The sequence below is a fragment of the Vanacampus margaritifer genome, chromosome 6 (genome assembly GCF_051991255.1).
Source record: "Vanacampus margaritifer isolate UIUO_Vmar chromosome 6, RoL_Vmar_1.0, whole genome shotgun sequence".
Lineage (NCBI taxonomy): Eukaryota > Metazoa > Chordata > Actinopteri > Syngnathiformes > Syngnathidae > Vanacampus > Vanacampus margaritifer.
The window spans coordinates 3803365-3819243 of NC_135437.1; the positions used below are offsets into that span (position 1 = coordinate 3803365).

Below are 15879 nucleotides of genomic sequence, written 5' to 3' on the forward strand. Positions count from 1 at the left end.
GTCCTCGTCACACTTTACTCATCCTCAATCTGGCTGCCAGTCCGAGATTGGGCCTTAACCTTCAGGTGGTGCTCCTTAATCCAGTTAGGGTTCGGGCAGCCGCTGTGGAAAATCCCTGTTGAGCTGTGTCGCATTGTGGATCTCGTCGACACCAGGGGCATGCTGGACCACTTGTAGACCCTCAGGTAGGAAACTACTATGTTTACTTTGTGGTGTTGATGTTATTGAATATTATAATATTTAGTGCACATGTTACCAGGTTGCCTGTTTCTGAAGTGGATTATCCTAGCATGCGGATCAATTGTAAATGGACATAATACTTTGCTCAAGTGCAAATCCCCAACGTTGAACCTCGCTCCTTCCTCTACGTTTGCGAGCGATTTCCTTCCATCGAAACAATTTAACTTCTTGAAAGAAAATTGCTGCTCTTCTTTACTTGCATGGAAGACACGATGCTCTCTTGTTTTTACCACTTCACCGCCGATATATGATGCATTTATTTAATATATATGATTTGAATGCTATAAAAAAAATATTAACGTAAATTTGAGGGCAAACCTTGGATTCAAAACGTGCTTCATCAGATCTCCTTAGCTGCACCGAAGGGTTCTCTCCCAGTCAGGTGAATTATCATCATTATCAATCACATTCAATCTTGACAAAGGTCTTGTGTGTGTGTGTGTGTGTGTGTGTGTGTGTGTGTGTGTGTGTGTGTGTGTGTGTGCGCGCACGCGCCTGCGTTTCAATAGGATGTTCAACTGGGTGGTGAAAGTGGTGCCCCATCCCCCTGGATCTCCTCAAACCGATGCAGATATCAAGAATCCTGCTGGGGTAAACGCACACATACACTTGACCTTTGATGACGTCACGATTTTCCCGTTGATTGGTTAGCGTAAAACAAGGTTGACTAGCAAAACACAACTGTCATGGTCTGAACACTTGAATACATTAAATAACCAGCTTCTCTGTTGAATATATGCATCAAACTTGAACCCTTACAAATACGCATATTAGATACTCTAAACACTTCTCTTTGTGTCTCAGATTAAACAGGAAGGCTCCAAAAGCAGAGATGGTGAGGATTATTACATGAACCATCGTGTTTAATTGCTTTCTGTGGGTTATGATTATTCTAATACCAGTTATCCAACACAGCCAAGAGTCCTCCACTGAAGAATACAGGTGATGCTTCAGAGGACAGGTAAACTCTTTTTTTCCTGTGCTTATGGGTTATTAATGTGTGTGAGCATATATACAGTGTACCCCTGCTCCACAGTCAGTCGCAGGCGGGAGTCTTAGGTTGGCTGTCCAATGGCTTTGCAAGCACCCTGCCTCAGCCCGCTGGCTCCCCTCACCTCGACAGCAAGGTGAGCTATTCAAATAATCCTATGAAGCAAAACAATGACCAGAACCTGATGAATTTTGCAGTTGTAATGTTCACAGGTGTCATAGTCCGGTCCTGCATGTTTTCGAGGTTTCCCTACTCCAACACACCTGATTCAATGATCAGGATCATTATCAGGCTCCTGCAGAGCTTGCTGATGAGCTCATAATATGAAACTGGTATGTCGGAAGAGGGAAGCATCCAAAACATGCTGTATAGGTGCTATCAAGGACCGGAGTTGGTAACCCCTGATGCCACAATGTGTCTAAACTGGACTACTTTTCATCAATTAAAAAAAAATAAAAATAGGTGAGATTAGGTGGTTTAATTTACATTCTCATAAATTTCATGAAAAAAAGTAGAGTGGCACTCATCATTAGTAGGCAAAAGGGATGTTTGATAGCACTTTTTTATTTTCAGACCGATACCAGTACGGGTACTCAACTCTTGAATACACACAAACAATACCAATACCATTATCACTTTTGATACATAAAATTTCCCCCAAAATAATGACAGATTTTTTTTTTAAAGTACACACATATACATTATATAGCATTTTTCCTTAACTCATTTGCTCTCCAAAACGTATAAATACGTTCTATTTGAAATGTTTTAAGTGTCCCAAAGATGTATTTATACATTTATTTATTTTTTTATGCTAGAGCAGAGAGAAGGCTTTGATGCAGCCTCTAAACTGCAGAGAACGGGTCAAAAAATTGTAGTAATTACAAAAACGGCTAACAGGGATGAAACAGGGCCATGTTGAAAACAAGCTGATTTCTCCACAGTTCAAAACAGATTTGTGAATAATGATGAAACTTGATTTATTCTAATGCTAATTGCTGCAAAACGGAAACAGATTATATTCTTTTTTTTCCTGATGAAAAAATAGACTGTAATCTTTCTCTTGATAGGTTCCATGTTTTTATAGCAATAGAACACAATATTATATGGGCCCTGCAAAATTGGTCAAAATCCAGTAAAACAGCCGTTAGCGAGTGAAAATTGGCTATAGGAATAAATGAGTTTAAATTGAACAAAATTCATGTACATTTTCCTTTCTTCTAATTTCTAGTTCCTGATCGTAAAAATGTCACAAGAGGGTGTCCGATAGTGGTATTGGCCACCGTTGCGAATATCAGTACCTTAAAATAAAGCTGATATCAGAACTGATATTGATACCTGGTATCGGTACTCACCTATCCCTACCCATTAGAGAACAAGTTATTACAGGGTCGAACAAACTGAACTGAACATATCTGTTCAAAAATCATCACTTGGCCCAAAGTGCTTTACTAACTGCTAAATTCTCGTGAGCATTCAGAGGTCCTGGTTAAAAAGCTTATGAAGACTAAAATATTACTGACAAATGGGCCATAGGCATTACATACACAAATCTGTTTCATCAAAAACCTTGAGCTTTTCTGCCTAATAATTTCTTTTTCCTCACTGGCAGTCTGTTGTGGATGGAGAAAGGTAAAGTTTTTACTAGCAAAGTTCACATTGTGTGGTTGGTGTTAGAAGGTGAATGGCTTGATGCTGGATGTTTCCCAGGTCCGGAGTGATAGGATGGGTCACTCATAGTCTGACCAAGGTGCTGCCACAACCTGACGACAAGTACAGAGAAGTCAACGATTGCAACCAAGAGGAGCACACGGAGGTTTGTTGTTGTTCTCTCAAACTCAAACAACTAATGATGTCTCACAGGCTTCCAAAAACAGCTATCTAATCATGTTAAGTATATGTAAATTCAAAAACAATGACAGAATATACAGTATAATAAACAAAAGAAAAAACTAAAATAAGAGCAGCCAATGAAGCTGTATCTTTTTCTTTTTTAAATACACTCTAAATATTTTGGGGGGATTTCAAACTCTACAGTGGATTGTTCTGTCCTGCAACACAAATGCAATAATGCATAAATGGTGGGTTCAAGGAGCTTAGAGGGGTTTTACCCAATTAGGCAATTAACCTATTTAAATCAATCTCTCAAGATTTGTTTGTCTGCAAGATGTACAGTATGTGTTGTCCTTTTTGGTCTAACTACAGAGGCCTTCTCCCTTTGAAAGGATACATTTACAACAACAGACAAACAAAAAGTCCGTTAAGACTTTGACAACAGTAAGGTTATTGTACAGTAACAAAAATAATCTGTATTTTAAAATTGTCTAAGCATTTTTGTATTATTTTACAGCAGGTACAAAGCAAGTTTGTACAAGCACATACAGTATCTCTGAATGCTAACAGTGGCATTGACGCTATCCCAACTGAACTATTGACTGTGCGAGTGATTTTAAGATTTTATGATTAAAACATTAGGTTTAACACATGAGGCTGTTTTTTTGTGTTTGTGTGTTACAGGTGTATGAAGTTACAACAATGCCAGGTAAATTTTGTCTTTTATCAGTGTGATAGATACTGTAGATAATAGGTACTGTAATTCTGACTTTATAGCTAGATTGCTATAGGCTAGTGTTAGATTATAACATGTTTCAATTTATGTACAAACTCAGTCAAAACAAAATAAAAAAAAACTGAGCTGACACTCTGCTGATATATGAATAACACCCCCCCTCCCAGTCAGCCCCAACTATAAATGTTTTTTCTCTCTCTACCATACATTTGATTAAGATCTTTCTAACATTTAAAACATCTATTTCACTATTAGTTTCTTTCTTCCTTTCGTTCCTTTCCTTTGCCTTGTGTATGGGTGTGCTATATGAATAAAATTGGCCTAAAAGTAATTCTCCAGTGTCCATATGTCCAGATTATGACCCGCTCCCACACATCCCAGTGGTGGAAATGGTATCAGAAGACGAGGCAGAGGAGGAAAGTCAGTCCGTATTCCCCCCAAAGTGAGTGTTTTTCAGCTCTTGTTGTACATTTTGACACCGTCACAGCAAAAACGGATCATGTCATGTGACTCCGTCTTTATCGGCTGCAGCGTGGTGACGTGGATAAAGCAGAAGATCCCTCAACCGATTCTAATCCCTGCCAATTCCGTGCCCATTGAGCCCAAACCCAAAAAGACTCCCCGCTCATCTTTGGACAAAAGTACATACTTTACGTTCCTTGGTGGGAAGACTCACATCTTGAACCTATTTGAACATCACAAGCCACTTTATCATTTTGTCACGCACATGCTTTTTCTCATTTCATGTCATTTGTTCTGCAGTTCTTTCTCCACCTCCTGAATCTCTCAGTGGAATCTCACTGGACACTGATAGCAAGGCCTCAGCGTAGGTTGACCTCCTTTTGATTTGTCTCACTGCATGTATTCAGTTTGTCTTTTACATCCTTTCATATTTTTTTCTGCTTCAAGTCCTCACTTTCTCCTTATCATACATCCTTTGTTTTTGCATTCCTTGTTTTTTTCAAAATTCATTTTCAACATCACACACTTTTTCTACTTTACATCCATCCATCCATTTTCTTGGCCGCTTTTCCTCACTAGGGTCGCGGGGGTGCTGGAGCCTATCCCAGCTGGCTTCGGGCAGTAGGCGGGGTACACCCTGAACTGGTTGCCAGCCAATCGCAGGGCACACAGAGACGAACAACCACACTCACATTCACACCTAGGGACAATTTGGAGAGTTCAATTAACCTGCCATGCATGTTTTTGGAATGTGGGAGGAAACCGGAGTACCCGGTGAAAACCCACGCAAGCACGGGGAGAACATGCAAACTCCACCCAGGAAGGCCGAAGCCCGGACTCGATCTCACGTCCTCTGCACTGGGAGGCGGACGTGCTAACCAGTCAGCCACCGTGCTGCCCTCTACTTTACATACTTTTTTGTTTTTACATACTTTGATTCAACATATTATACTTTGCATTCTTCTCCACATTCTTCATTTCAAACTTTATATAATGTTTTTACTTTGACATACTTTTTTTTGTATTTATTTACTCAAATAATTTCATTTTTTTTCTACTTTACATACATTGTTGTTTTTTTTACACACTGTAATTTTAAGATTTATGTATTTTATATTAAACTGCATATAACTTTACACATTTTGTTTTCGTACATTTTATTGGACTGCATTATAGCAAAATTGCCCAATGAAAGTTTTTGGCTATAATTCCATAGTTCACAAACACGGCATTGCTCATCTCAAAAAGAACACCATACAAACAGTGAAGCATAGTGGTGGCCACATCATACATATGGCTGTTTTTGGTTTTTTTCCTAGCTGGAACTGTGGCTTGTTGCAAGTTGGGGGGGAATTATGAACTGTTCCAAATATCAGTCAAGTGTTATCACAGAACATTCAGGTTTTGCCAGGAAGCAAAAAGTCTACAGCATCTGAAAATTCATTTATTATTATTTAACTGGCGGCAGGTCTGTGCTGACTCCCATTCCACCAGTTTACTATGATTGGTTAATTCTGAACACTGCCACTTCGCAGTAATAAAAGGTTGTGCACACTGGAATGATTTAGCATTCCTGGCATTTTATTAGTGGTACGTAACTTTTGATATCCAAAGTAAAAGATCGGAATTAAAAAGGAGTGGTTAATTAGAGCGTTTCTTCTCAGGGTGGTTGGCTGGTTCGTGTCAGGGCTTGGCTTGAAGCTCCCTCAGCCTGTTCTTCCACTGCAAAATGACACTGAGGTAAGTTCTGGCCTTTTTATTTTTCATGTTGACCTACAATCTTGCATCTTTTCCTTCCTTCTCTGCGCACTGAATTGAACATTTTGTGCTCTGCTCACAGCCCACGGCAGATGTTCTAAAGAAAGGTGAGTCTCTCTTTAGACTTGTACTCAATACCAGACAATCAATTCATTTTGATAGCTCAGTGATTTCCTCAAATGTCACAATTCACAGTTCAGGACAGCCAAGTAGTTGTATTTTTTTTCTTTCTTTTTTTCCACAGTAAGGACGTTAGGAGCCTAACTCAGTACCTCTTCTCCTTCTGTTTCAGGGGGGAAGGCGCTGCGAGCCCCTTGAACAGCAGGAGGAGACGGCTGAGGGGCGCTACCGTTCTCACGCATATAGTATATAGAAACGCTTATCAGCTCTTTGCATTAAGATTTGTGGCACTACTGCAGCTTCTTAATACGCACACAATGATACACACAAGGCAAGGCAGCTGCAAGAATCTTCAACTCACCATACTGTACTCAATACAGTTCAATATTAATGTGTAGCATTTGTTGAAAGTTATATTTTCTTTTTCATTCACGCCCATTTCCTCTCACATTCCAAAATCATGTTTCTTGGGTTAATTGAATACTCAAAATTGTCCTTAGGTGCGAATGTGAGTGTTTGTTTGTCCATATGTGCTCTGCAATTGGCTGGCAATTGGTTCAGGGTGCCTCTTGCTCAAAGTCAGTTGAGGTTAGCTTCATCTCACCAGCGACCTTTGAGAGCATGAGTGGGACAGAATATGGATGGACGTTCTGTAGAATTTTATTTCTCGTTTTCTTTTATGTACTTTAGTCGATATATACTTGTCACATTCATGCCTCTAAGTGTCAACTAAAGGAGAAATAGATGATGAAAAAAGATGTCACACAAAGTATAATTACATAAGTACATTTCCCACATTTCTGACAAAATAATAAAATGGATTCATGCTAGATTAAATGGCAGCTATATGCATATATTTTATAGTGTTACTTGTTGGACTACATGAAAAGTATTTTTATCTAAACCATGTTACATAATGAACCCCTATTTATACTCAATATTGAGAGAGATTGTTGTTGAGTGTTATTCAATGCTAGCCGAGTTCCATTAGACAGTCTGGTAATTTATACAAAGAAGTGAAATGTAACAAAATACTGAATAAGGCCTATTTTGATGCACTTATTTTTCTTTGGCCTTGAACTGTGAAATGTGACATGTGGATGTACTATGTCGCGGTGTTCGATGGGATGTGAATTATCCTTTCATTCTCAAATCAAAACAACAAGCTGTCATTAAAAAATTCTGAGATGAATAAAAACTCACTGTGTGACTTTTCTCGTTTTGTGTAAATAGTTCATTTTCCACTGTTTTCTTTCCGCACAAAATGACCTGCCGTCGTTTCTTAGCCTCTACCAAACTCAATCCTGACATGGTGTTAGAAGACGTGGATTCAGACAACGAGGGTCACGACACGTCAGCTCACACGCAGCAGACCGTGGCACAGAGGAGACGGTCCAGTTCTTCCATGCACCTCCACAGGTGTGCTGAGACAAGCCAAGTACCACAATCATCCCATCCGGCTTTGGCTCAAATTCTTCGGGAGGATGCGGAGACCCAGACAGGCCGCTGGACACCGCTCGTTGAAAGCATCAGGCGGGAGGCCGAGGGTGTGGCTTTAGCCACCATGGAGGAACGGTACGTTCTCAAAATGGTCATTTTTACATTTGTTTTTCAGACTTGCAATTTGAAATTCGTGTGATCTAATTTATTTGGTCAATTCTACAAGTGGCGGTTAAAATAATTGTAAAAATATAAATAGAATAGAAAAGTAGAAAGCAGACTTCAGACAAATCTGACTTTTTGATTGTTTGTTTTAAGGGTGAGCCATATGCTATATGTGATGTCCGCTGTGTTTAAAAAAAAAACAAAACATTTTTTTAATCCTGATCATAAACAAACTGTGACAAAACATTACCGCTTGACCTTGTACTTTTCGAAGTGGCATTTAATAGATGTATTTTAATATCTACATTTCCTTTTTTTTATTTGAGAAAAAAAACAAAATGTATTGACCTCACATAAAGACGTAAGTTTCCGTAGAATTTTAAGACCCTTTAATGGGGAAGTCAACCCTAACATTTTCTTAAATTGTTCTACGTAGTCTAAACATGGCATTCTGATTAATGGTGGAACATGCATAAAATCTACCTGTTTTTATTCTTCTCTGGGCCCTTTTGCCATTTTGTGTTGACTGAAAATGACATCACAGTTGCTCAGGGCTCAGGTCGTAAGCAATCACGGCTCAGCTGAGATGTGCTTGGTCGTTGCCTGAGCCATGAGCAACTGTGATGTCATTTTCAGTCAGCAGCAAGTAGAAAAATATCCGCCCCTGAGATACATAAAAACGGGTGAATTTTGCTTCATAATTCTTATTCCACAAATGTAATTCTTATTCCACAAATGTGATATTTGTGGAATAAGAGTAGGCTTATACAACATAATCATTGTAACGGAAATGTTGGTTGTGTGACGTTAAAATTCTTATATTTGACAATCATGTTGCATTATTTATTATGTTTTTTATTAGGGATGGGCAAGTTATCGGTATCGGGCTGATACCTGTCCTTATTTCAAGGTATCAGTACTTGTGACGGCCTCTTGTGGCTGTTTTATGATCAGGAACTAGATGTTAGAAATAAGAAGAATAGAAAATTGGCATTCATTTTGTGTACTTTTAAGGAAAAATGCTATATTGGGATGTATATGTCTTTCTTTGGAATTTTCTGTCATTGCTTTTTGGAGGAAATGATGACTACTCAAGAATAGAGTACTCATACAAGTATCGGTCTGGAAAACAAGTGGTATTAAACATCCCTAGTTTTTAAAGTGCAGTACTACGTCCAAAGTGAAGAATCTGGGTCCATTATGAACATGAATTTAACAGACATACATTTTTTTCCCACAGTTTAAAACAGTTCTGTGGTATCAGACATTTTGACCAGGATATACAATGGACAAAAGCATCTGCTTTCTGCTTGTCATACTCCAGCTCAAATCCGTTTGGTGGTGGTGGTTTTGACTCTTTTGTTACCATCACTACCGGGGCGGAGTAGGACATGCGACAAAGTGAGCCTACTCAGTCTTGTGGCCACTCAAGCAACCATTCAAAAAAAATCTATGAGCATTAATGAGCCCCCACACTCCCTCTTGTGCATTTACTTGTTTGTTTTCATATTTAATGGGAGGTTGGTCATTTCAGAGAGCCAACTATTTGCATGCAAACAATTGTAAAGTCTATTTTCATTATCCTCTTTAAGTGATCACATATGACCCCTTGAATTGGAATTCTGGCCAAAAGAGATCCTGACGTTGACATCACGCTTACTAAAATGGCCGCTAGCGCAACTATTTTGGCAGCATATACAACGCTTGAGTAAAGGGCAAACGCCACACTTTAACAATGATTGACAGCTGTTGTGGACCAACTGCCCCAACGAGAAGAGGCAAAAAAAAAAGGATCCAGTATACTCCAGGCTACCAAAAGAGGAACAAATGTGTAGCCAATGTTGCCCTTTGTTCATGGTGGCTAAATCAGCAGATGCTAAATGTTACCACATTCATTTGTACTACTACGGTTTAACAGATATTACACAGTTTAATTTAATATCTGACCAACACCATAAATAAGACTTCCTACGGCATAAATGGCAGCGGCTGCGGCCGAATTAGCAGATGCTAAATTGCTAACGTACCTAAATAACACTGCCAAGAAAATAGAGTAATTAAGATTGAAATAAATTTTATCCTACCCTTATTCACATAAGCCGTTTTCAATTTCCGAAACTGCGTTGCTATAGATCACATCTCCCGTTCTGACATAGTACAGAGTGCAAATGTACACAAACAGACCAAAATACGACCCAAGGAGCTAATCTCAGATGATTCGAGAGCTTTGAGTCAACAACTGGAGTCAATATTCATTCCTGTCCAGCAGATGGCAGCAGCTGCGCAGGGCAAAGTTCAAAGCGGGCCTTGGCTTTCACTGGAGACCCTCTGACAGTTTCATCAAGACGGCTGTGATGAGAATTCGAGATGTCTGCTCAAAAAGTTGATGGACATTATGCTCAGACAATGCATAGGAGTCATTGAACAGTCACAGGGCGAGCGGATATACAGTGTACCATCCTTGTCGCAGTCTGTGTGGCCACTTTCCCCCCCGAAAGTGGCCTTTGTGCAGCTTGCCGTTCACTCTTTACACCAAGCAGAGCAGGAGAACGCTGTCCATATTCGTGGCCCAACAGCCAGGTTAATCCAGCATCGGAGAACGCTGTCCATTGTAGCGTCACCCAAGAACAACACCTCTCGTCAAAGATTAAACCCGCCTGAAACATTATACACTCGCAACAGACAGAGGGAGATGAGATCTGCTTGTTGTAATTCATTTTTGTTAATTTATTTATCTTTATCTATTTTGTAGTTTTATTTAAATTTGTTCACTACACTATAGCAAGTAGTATTACTATATTTACGCATATGTCTACCATAGACATCTTCTTCAATACATGTTACCTCAAATTATGCTTAAAATGTGACAGCTCCCAGTCGGCGCCCTCATGGGGAGTCCTCTCAAGTGTCAGGACCTGCACGCAAAATGGCCGACTTCAAATTCTGGAAAGGGACTCAGAGACAGAACAAAGGTTAAATTATTTTGACACCTACGAATGAGTTATGAGAGATGCAGGGGAAAAAATAAAAAATAAAAATCCTTTTTCAAAAAAATAACAATTATTACTCATTCAACTATAAAAAGCAGACCTGATTAATAAAATAATACGGATAGTGGCCTGTAGTTATCATCTAAACCTCTATATCATTTCGCTTAACAGGAACAATTTGATCTAACAGATTAGCATCAGAAGACCCCCTGCTATTCACACACGCACAAAAAATTGCAACCAGTTGCTGCTTGTCACACAAAAAAAATTACAGTCTACCTCCTAAAACAATAGCACACTCCCCCATCCCCCACAGGCCTGTCTCTAAACAAGCATGGGGGGAAGGGCTTTAAAAATTCACAGACAAAGGAGAAATTCTCCCCCACAACAAAATATGCAGAACGAGTTCCTGCCACCTCCCAATTTCACCCCCACTTTTGAGGACAAAGAAATTGGAGCGAGAGAAAAAAATTACTTTCCACCCTTTATTCATTTAAACCTACTTTTTCCACTTTTCTGCAAAATGCCATTCATATACAACCTATCTTATCTCCCTTATTTTTGGAGACACAAAATACCTGTCTCCAACAAACTCAGTCTTCCTTTCACTTAACTTCTGTTCTTCTCCATTTCCATAAAGGCATTGAGGAGAAAAACCACAAAAACTGCCCTTTTTTTTCAACACTCCCCCAGGACATTACGCAATATACCTTTCCATTGTTAGGGTCACACAAACAGTCACAACTCTCTGCACACAAACAAGAAAAAATACCACCCCCCCAAAAACACACAATTCACACATGCTCCACATATACCTCACACAGTCTCATCTCACCAAATGGGCCCAGCACTCATACGCAACACAAACTCCCAAATTAATCCAGTGACGTCTCACTTGTTGAACCAATTCAAGAGGCCAAAATCCTCACCGCAATGTTGCTCATTACTCCTCCAAAAAATAAAATAACCACAGACGAACACAAATATCTCCGAAGTGCACGGACACACGTAATAAAATACACCGTGCCTCCGTCGAAAAATAACTTATATCCAGATCTATCGTTTACTTCGCGAAGCGGCTAAACACAACAAAAATAGCAAACTATTAATACAAACATAGCCGTTCACTTCAATCTGTTCATGCTGTCTCAATCACAGCAGCGCCGAATCCACCGTCACGGTACTTCCGTAAAACAAGACCGTCACCACGTACGTATAGTTTAAATGTCGACTTATCCGTGCACAATCCATCGTAACGTTACGTACGAAACTCAAACCTAGGTAGCCGCGACTGACACGTCGCGCACACTGCAGAAGACAAACAATGAAAACCGCGTGGCCAACACACCACCACGGAGCTTAACAAACAAACGCGTACACTAAACAAAGACAATACCTGTTCACTCAGATCTCACGTACAACGTAGCCAAATTTTGCCGACGAAACCCGTCGCAGAGTCCACGACAAACAGAATTCATCTAACAACAAGGATAAAAAGTCCTCTTACCATATTAACTCGGCGCCATGGAATTCTGTTCGTCCGGACTCCGCCACGGGGCACGTAGAACGGCAGAGCTCGAACGTCGGGCGTCACCAATTGTTGTAAATGAAGGATTCTTACCATTTGCGTGTTCATGCCATTGATTAATAAACATACATGAGATCAGTGAATTCAGGCATTTTCTTCACATTTATTCACGACATCGCGAACAGGAGAAAGATAGGAGCCACCCGCGCCATCTTGTATCTCTCACTGTAAAGTTCCCATGCCCCCGCCTGTGGCTAATATCCCTTTGTCCTCCAAAACGTTACCTCCCAGAGTCACATGACTACGCCCCCATTCGTCACAATGTCTCAATACATTTGCTAGTAGGAATTTAAAGGGAAAGAGAATTGTCATACAAAACTATACTATAATCAAAGCAATTTTGTCCAATTCTAAATAGTCATAACTAAATCAAAACAGTTATAATTAAATTGAAAGAAATATTATGTTTCAACACATAAAGGGGAAATAAATCCTTTGTATGATCAGATTTGAAAGCACTCACCGGCAACAGAGGAGGTAATCCCACATTAGCAGCGTCACCACAAAGGAAAAAAAAAACCTGCTAACACTTCATTGGCAGTCCAACATGTCCTCCTCGCGCATGTATATCAAGTCATTTTCATCAAAGTGACTCTCAATGCTCTTCGGCGGAAAGTTGACTGATAAACGCTAGTTTTCGCCCTCCACGCCATTGTAGCCCATTAACGCTGTGCCAATACTTTCCTGCCGCAGAGGGGCAGAAAAAGTTTAGAAAAAGTCACGCCATTCATAGCCTTTAATGACACTTTCGTTATTCTGTATGAGTAGCAGTTTCTCCAGTGGAGACAGACGAAACAAATATGGCACATTCGATACTTCTATTTATACTATGAAAACGGATGCCTACTCTTCTCAAGGGACAAGGGAACCAACCTATGCAGTTCACACTCGAGATTTAAGCACAAATCTAAGATGGCACAAGAGCAGCTCCCAGCCATGCCATTTAACGCAAAGTATGTTGTCAGTTTGCTGCAGGAGCGCGAGGAGATGGCCCTCATAGCCGCAGAAGTGGCGAGACAGGCGGCCGAGATGGCCGTCCGACAGCTGGCCAGCGAGGGTCAGTCCATCAAACTCTCACTGGGGAGCCAAGAACTGCTGGAAGAGCCTGATGCAGAGTATGCCTTCCTTTTCGTCACTTTGGATCATGTGATATGATGTGTGATGTGGTATGGGAACTTGACACATGACTGTGCTCACTGTTTTCAGACTGCAAGTTTTACAACAAGGGAATCATCTAGTCATCATTGCGTAAGTCAAAGAAGGTTGAAAAGAAAGTCGTTGTACGACCCTTTGATGCACTTTTGCTATGTCTGCTACAAAATGTGTAGATATTTTTGTAATTTGTCTCCCGAAATGAAGGAGATTCACAACCACAACACTGTAAAATGGGATCAATTCAGTTCTCTCTGTAATGAGTCGGTGTGCTAATTGGCTCCAAATCCCACGGCTGTCTTGTTATGTGACCTGTGCACATGCTGCCTCAGTATCACAGCATCATGCCTAGCAACCGCAGCTTCCCTTGGCAACAGCCTCGTCAGCCCTCCCCCTTTTTCACGCACCAACCTTCCCTTCCTCCATTGCCGTGGTTCCCACGACAACCTGCACACCTGATGCTGCTGTATTGTATGACCTGACACGCAAATGAGGAAAGAAAGAGATCAAATGGAATATTTAGCCCGTTGTTTGACTATATTTGAATGAAATCTCTTTTTTTTTTTTTAATAACCTGGAATCCTAGTTTTATAAATGCCTGGTGGTTTTTTCCTAAAACAGACACATCATGAACATTGACGGATAAAAGTGAGTATTACGTAAAACGTGAACATAGCCTGATGTCATCAGTTGATGCTTATTATTGAATCCTAATCTTACTTTGCCGCTTCATTGATGTCGATATTCAAAATTGTAATCCGTTACATGTGATGGCCAAATCACTTGTTGCCACTGTGTTTAGTACGGTACATAGCAGCAATCCTAGAGTGGGGTACTAATTTGAATGTAATAATAATGAAGACAGAGGGAGAATTGTGTCCGGAACTTATGGATAAGAGCATTTTTAGTTGGACTGACTAATTTATGTATTGATTTTGATAAAAAACAGATTTGTCAGAATATGGAAAATAATATTAGGTTGCTATTAAGTGATGTAAATCAGGCATTATGCAAAGGCCTTTGCTCTAGCAAAGTAATTTCCATACATTGACTGAATGCTATACCCTCTTGATTACATCTAATCTCTTATATCAGGAAATGTTACGTCCAATCCTCGTTTTCAAACATTGACATTATACAACACCGTTAGCAGTGATGTTAAGCAATCAGTCAAAGACAACAGCAAACATGTTTGTTTTTGCCTGGTAGCAAGTGACGCTACTAAAAAGGAATACAAAACAAGTAATACAAACAACCTATTAAAGATTTAGACCATGTTTCCATAATAGCACATAACATTTATTTATTTATTTAATTTATTTTTAAAAAGTCAAAATGGGAAATAATGCTTTCTATCTACAGAAAAGAAGAGCTTCTTGTTGTTGAGGAGCAGGAAGAAAGCAACGCTGAAGAGGAAACCATCATTGAAGAAGGTGTAGAATGGCAGACATTAAGCCTAAATTGCATGACACACGCTCTTTTCACTACAAAGACATTCTCCACAAGCTTCAAATTTACACCATATGATAACTCCAACTTTGTTCTGTTTTAATTCCATGTCATCCAAAATGAAAGACAAAGGAGAGCCCAAAAAGGAGGTCGAGCCACGAGCGATATCCCCATCTCCCCCTCCCGGACCCCAACCAGTGAAGGCCTCTGAGTCGGAGCGTGTTCAACAAGCGGCGGTCCAGAGACAAGAAGAGATTTCACAAGCTGAGCCTGTAACCCAGCAGCCACAAAAAGCTGACAAAGACATTCAAGACGCCAAGACTGATGAAAAAGTAATCAACACACATGCAATGACATATACACTACATGTATAGCTGATTCGGATATATGAGACACATACAGCACAGGACAGTGGTGCCTTGAAATACAAGTGCAAATATACGAGAACATCGTTCAGCCGAGTTTTTGCTTAGACTTGCAAGCGTTATTTTAAAGAGGAACACAAAAATGTTCTTTACAATAATATGCCTTGTATGCCCCCACACGTCTAAACAGCATTCTGAATAATATTGTGCTTGTGGAATATGACTTAAGCAGCTAATGTGTCACAAAATGACGTCCCAGTTTCTCAGGGCTGAGTTAAAGGTGCATTGCGGAGGGTGTCACTTTTTTACTCGTGACTGCCACCTCTGGCTTAAAGTGTAACTGCAGCCTTTGTGTCAAGATGGTGCCTGCGCCTAAATAATATATATATATTTTTTCCAGTTTTCTTGGGGACTGAGCTGGAGTTTTGGGCTGTGCCGTCAGGGCTCTTTGTACTCATCTGGGCATTGGTGGAACATGCATGATTTATATTTATATCATTTAGACAAATGTTAACAATTCGCCACAGCTCAGCTTCAGAAAACAGATGAGCTGTGATGGGTCATTATCTGAGCCCTGAGCAACTGTGATG

General features: G+C 40.0%; 1 protein-coding gene across 4 annotated transcripts in view; it reads left to right on the plus strand.

Annotated features, from left to right (window-relative positions):
* LOC144053176 (cyclic nucleotide-gated channel beta-1-like) overlaps positions 1-15879 on the plus strand; it is a 32984-nt gene continuing 17105 nt past the window's right edge. For 2 of the 4 annotated variants that reach the window (XM_077567308.1, XM_077567312.1), the window contains exons 1-18: positions 2-185; positions 750-831; positions 1045-1075; positions 1156-1201; positions 1277-1367; positions 2844-2863; positions 2942-3047; positions 3749-3773; positions 4155-4242; positions 4332-4462; positions 4563-4626; positions 5927-6002; positions 6103-6127; positions 7427-7715; positions 13289-13438; positions 13530-13571; positions 14838-14908; positions 15051-15256. In XM_077567308.1, the coding sequence (XP_077423434.1) occupies positions 751-831; positions 1045-1075; positions 1156-1201; positions 1277-1367; positions 2844-2863; positions 2942-3047; positions 3749-3773; positions 4155-4242; positions 4332-4462; positions 4563-4626; positions 5927-6002; positions 6103-6127; positions 7427-7715; positions 13289-13438; positions 13530-13571; positions 14838-14908; positions 15051-15256 (1542 nt within the window). In that variant the 5' untranslated portion in view covers positions 2-185; position 750. Of the gene's footprint in view, positions 186-749; positions 832-1044; positions 1076-1155; positions 1202-1276; positions 1368-2843; positions 2864-2941; positions 3048-3748; positions 3774-4154; positions 4243-4331; positions 4463-4562; positions 4627-5926; positions 6003-6102; positions 6128-7426; positions 7716-13288; positions 13439-13529; positions 13572-14837; positions 14909-15050; positions 15257-15879 lie in introns of all 4 variants that reach the window. The other 2 variants (XM_077567309.1, XM_077567311.1) reach the window with 2 other exon arrangements.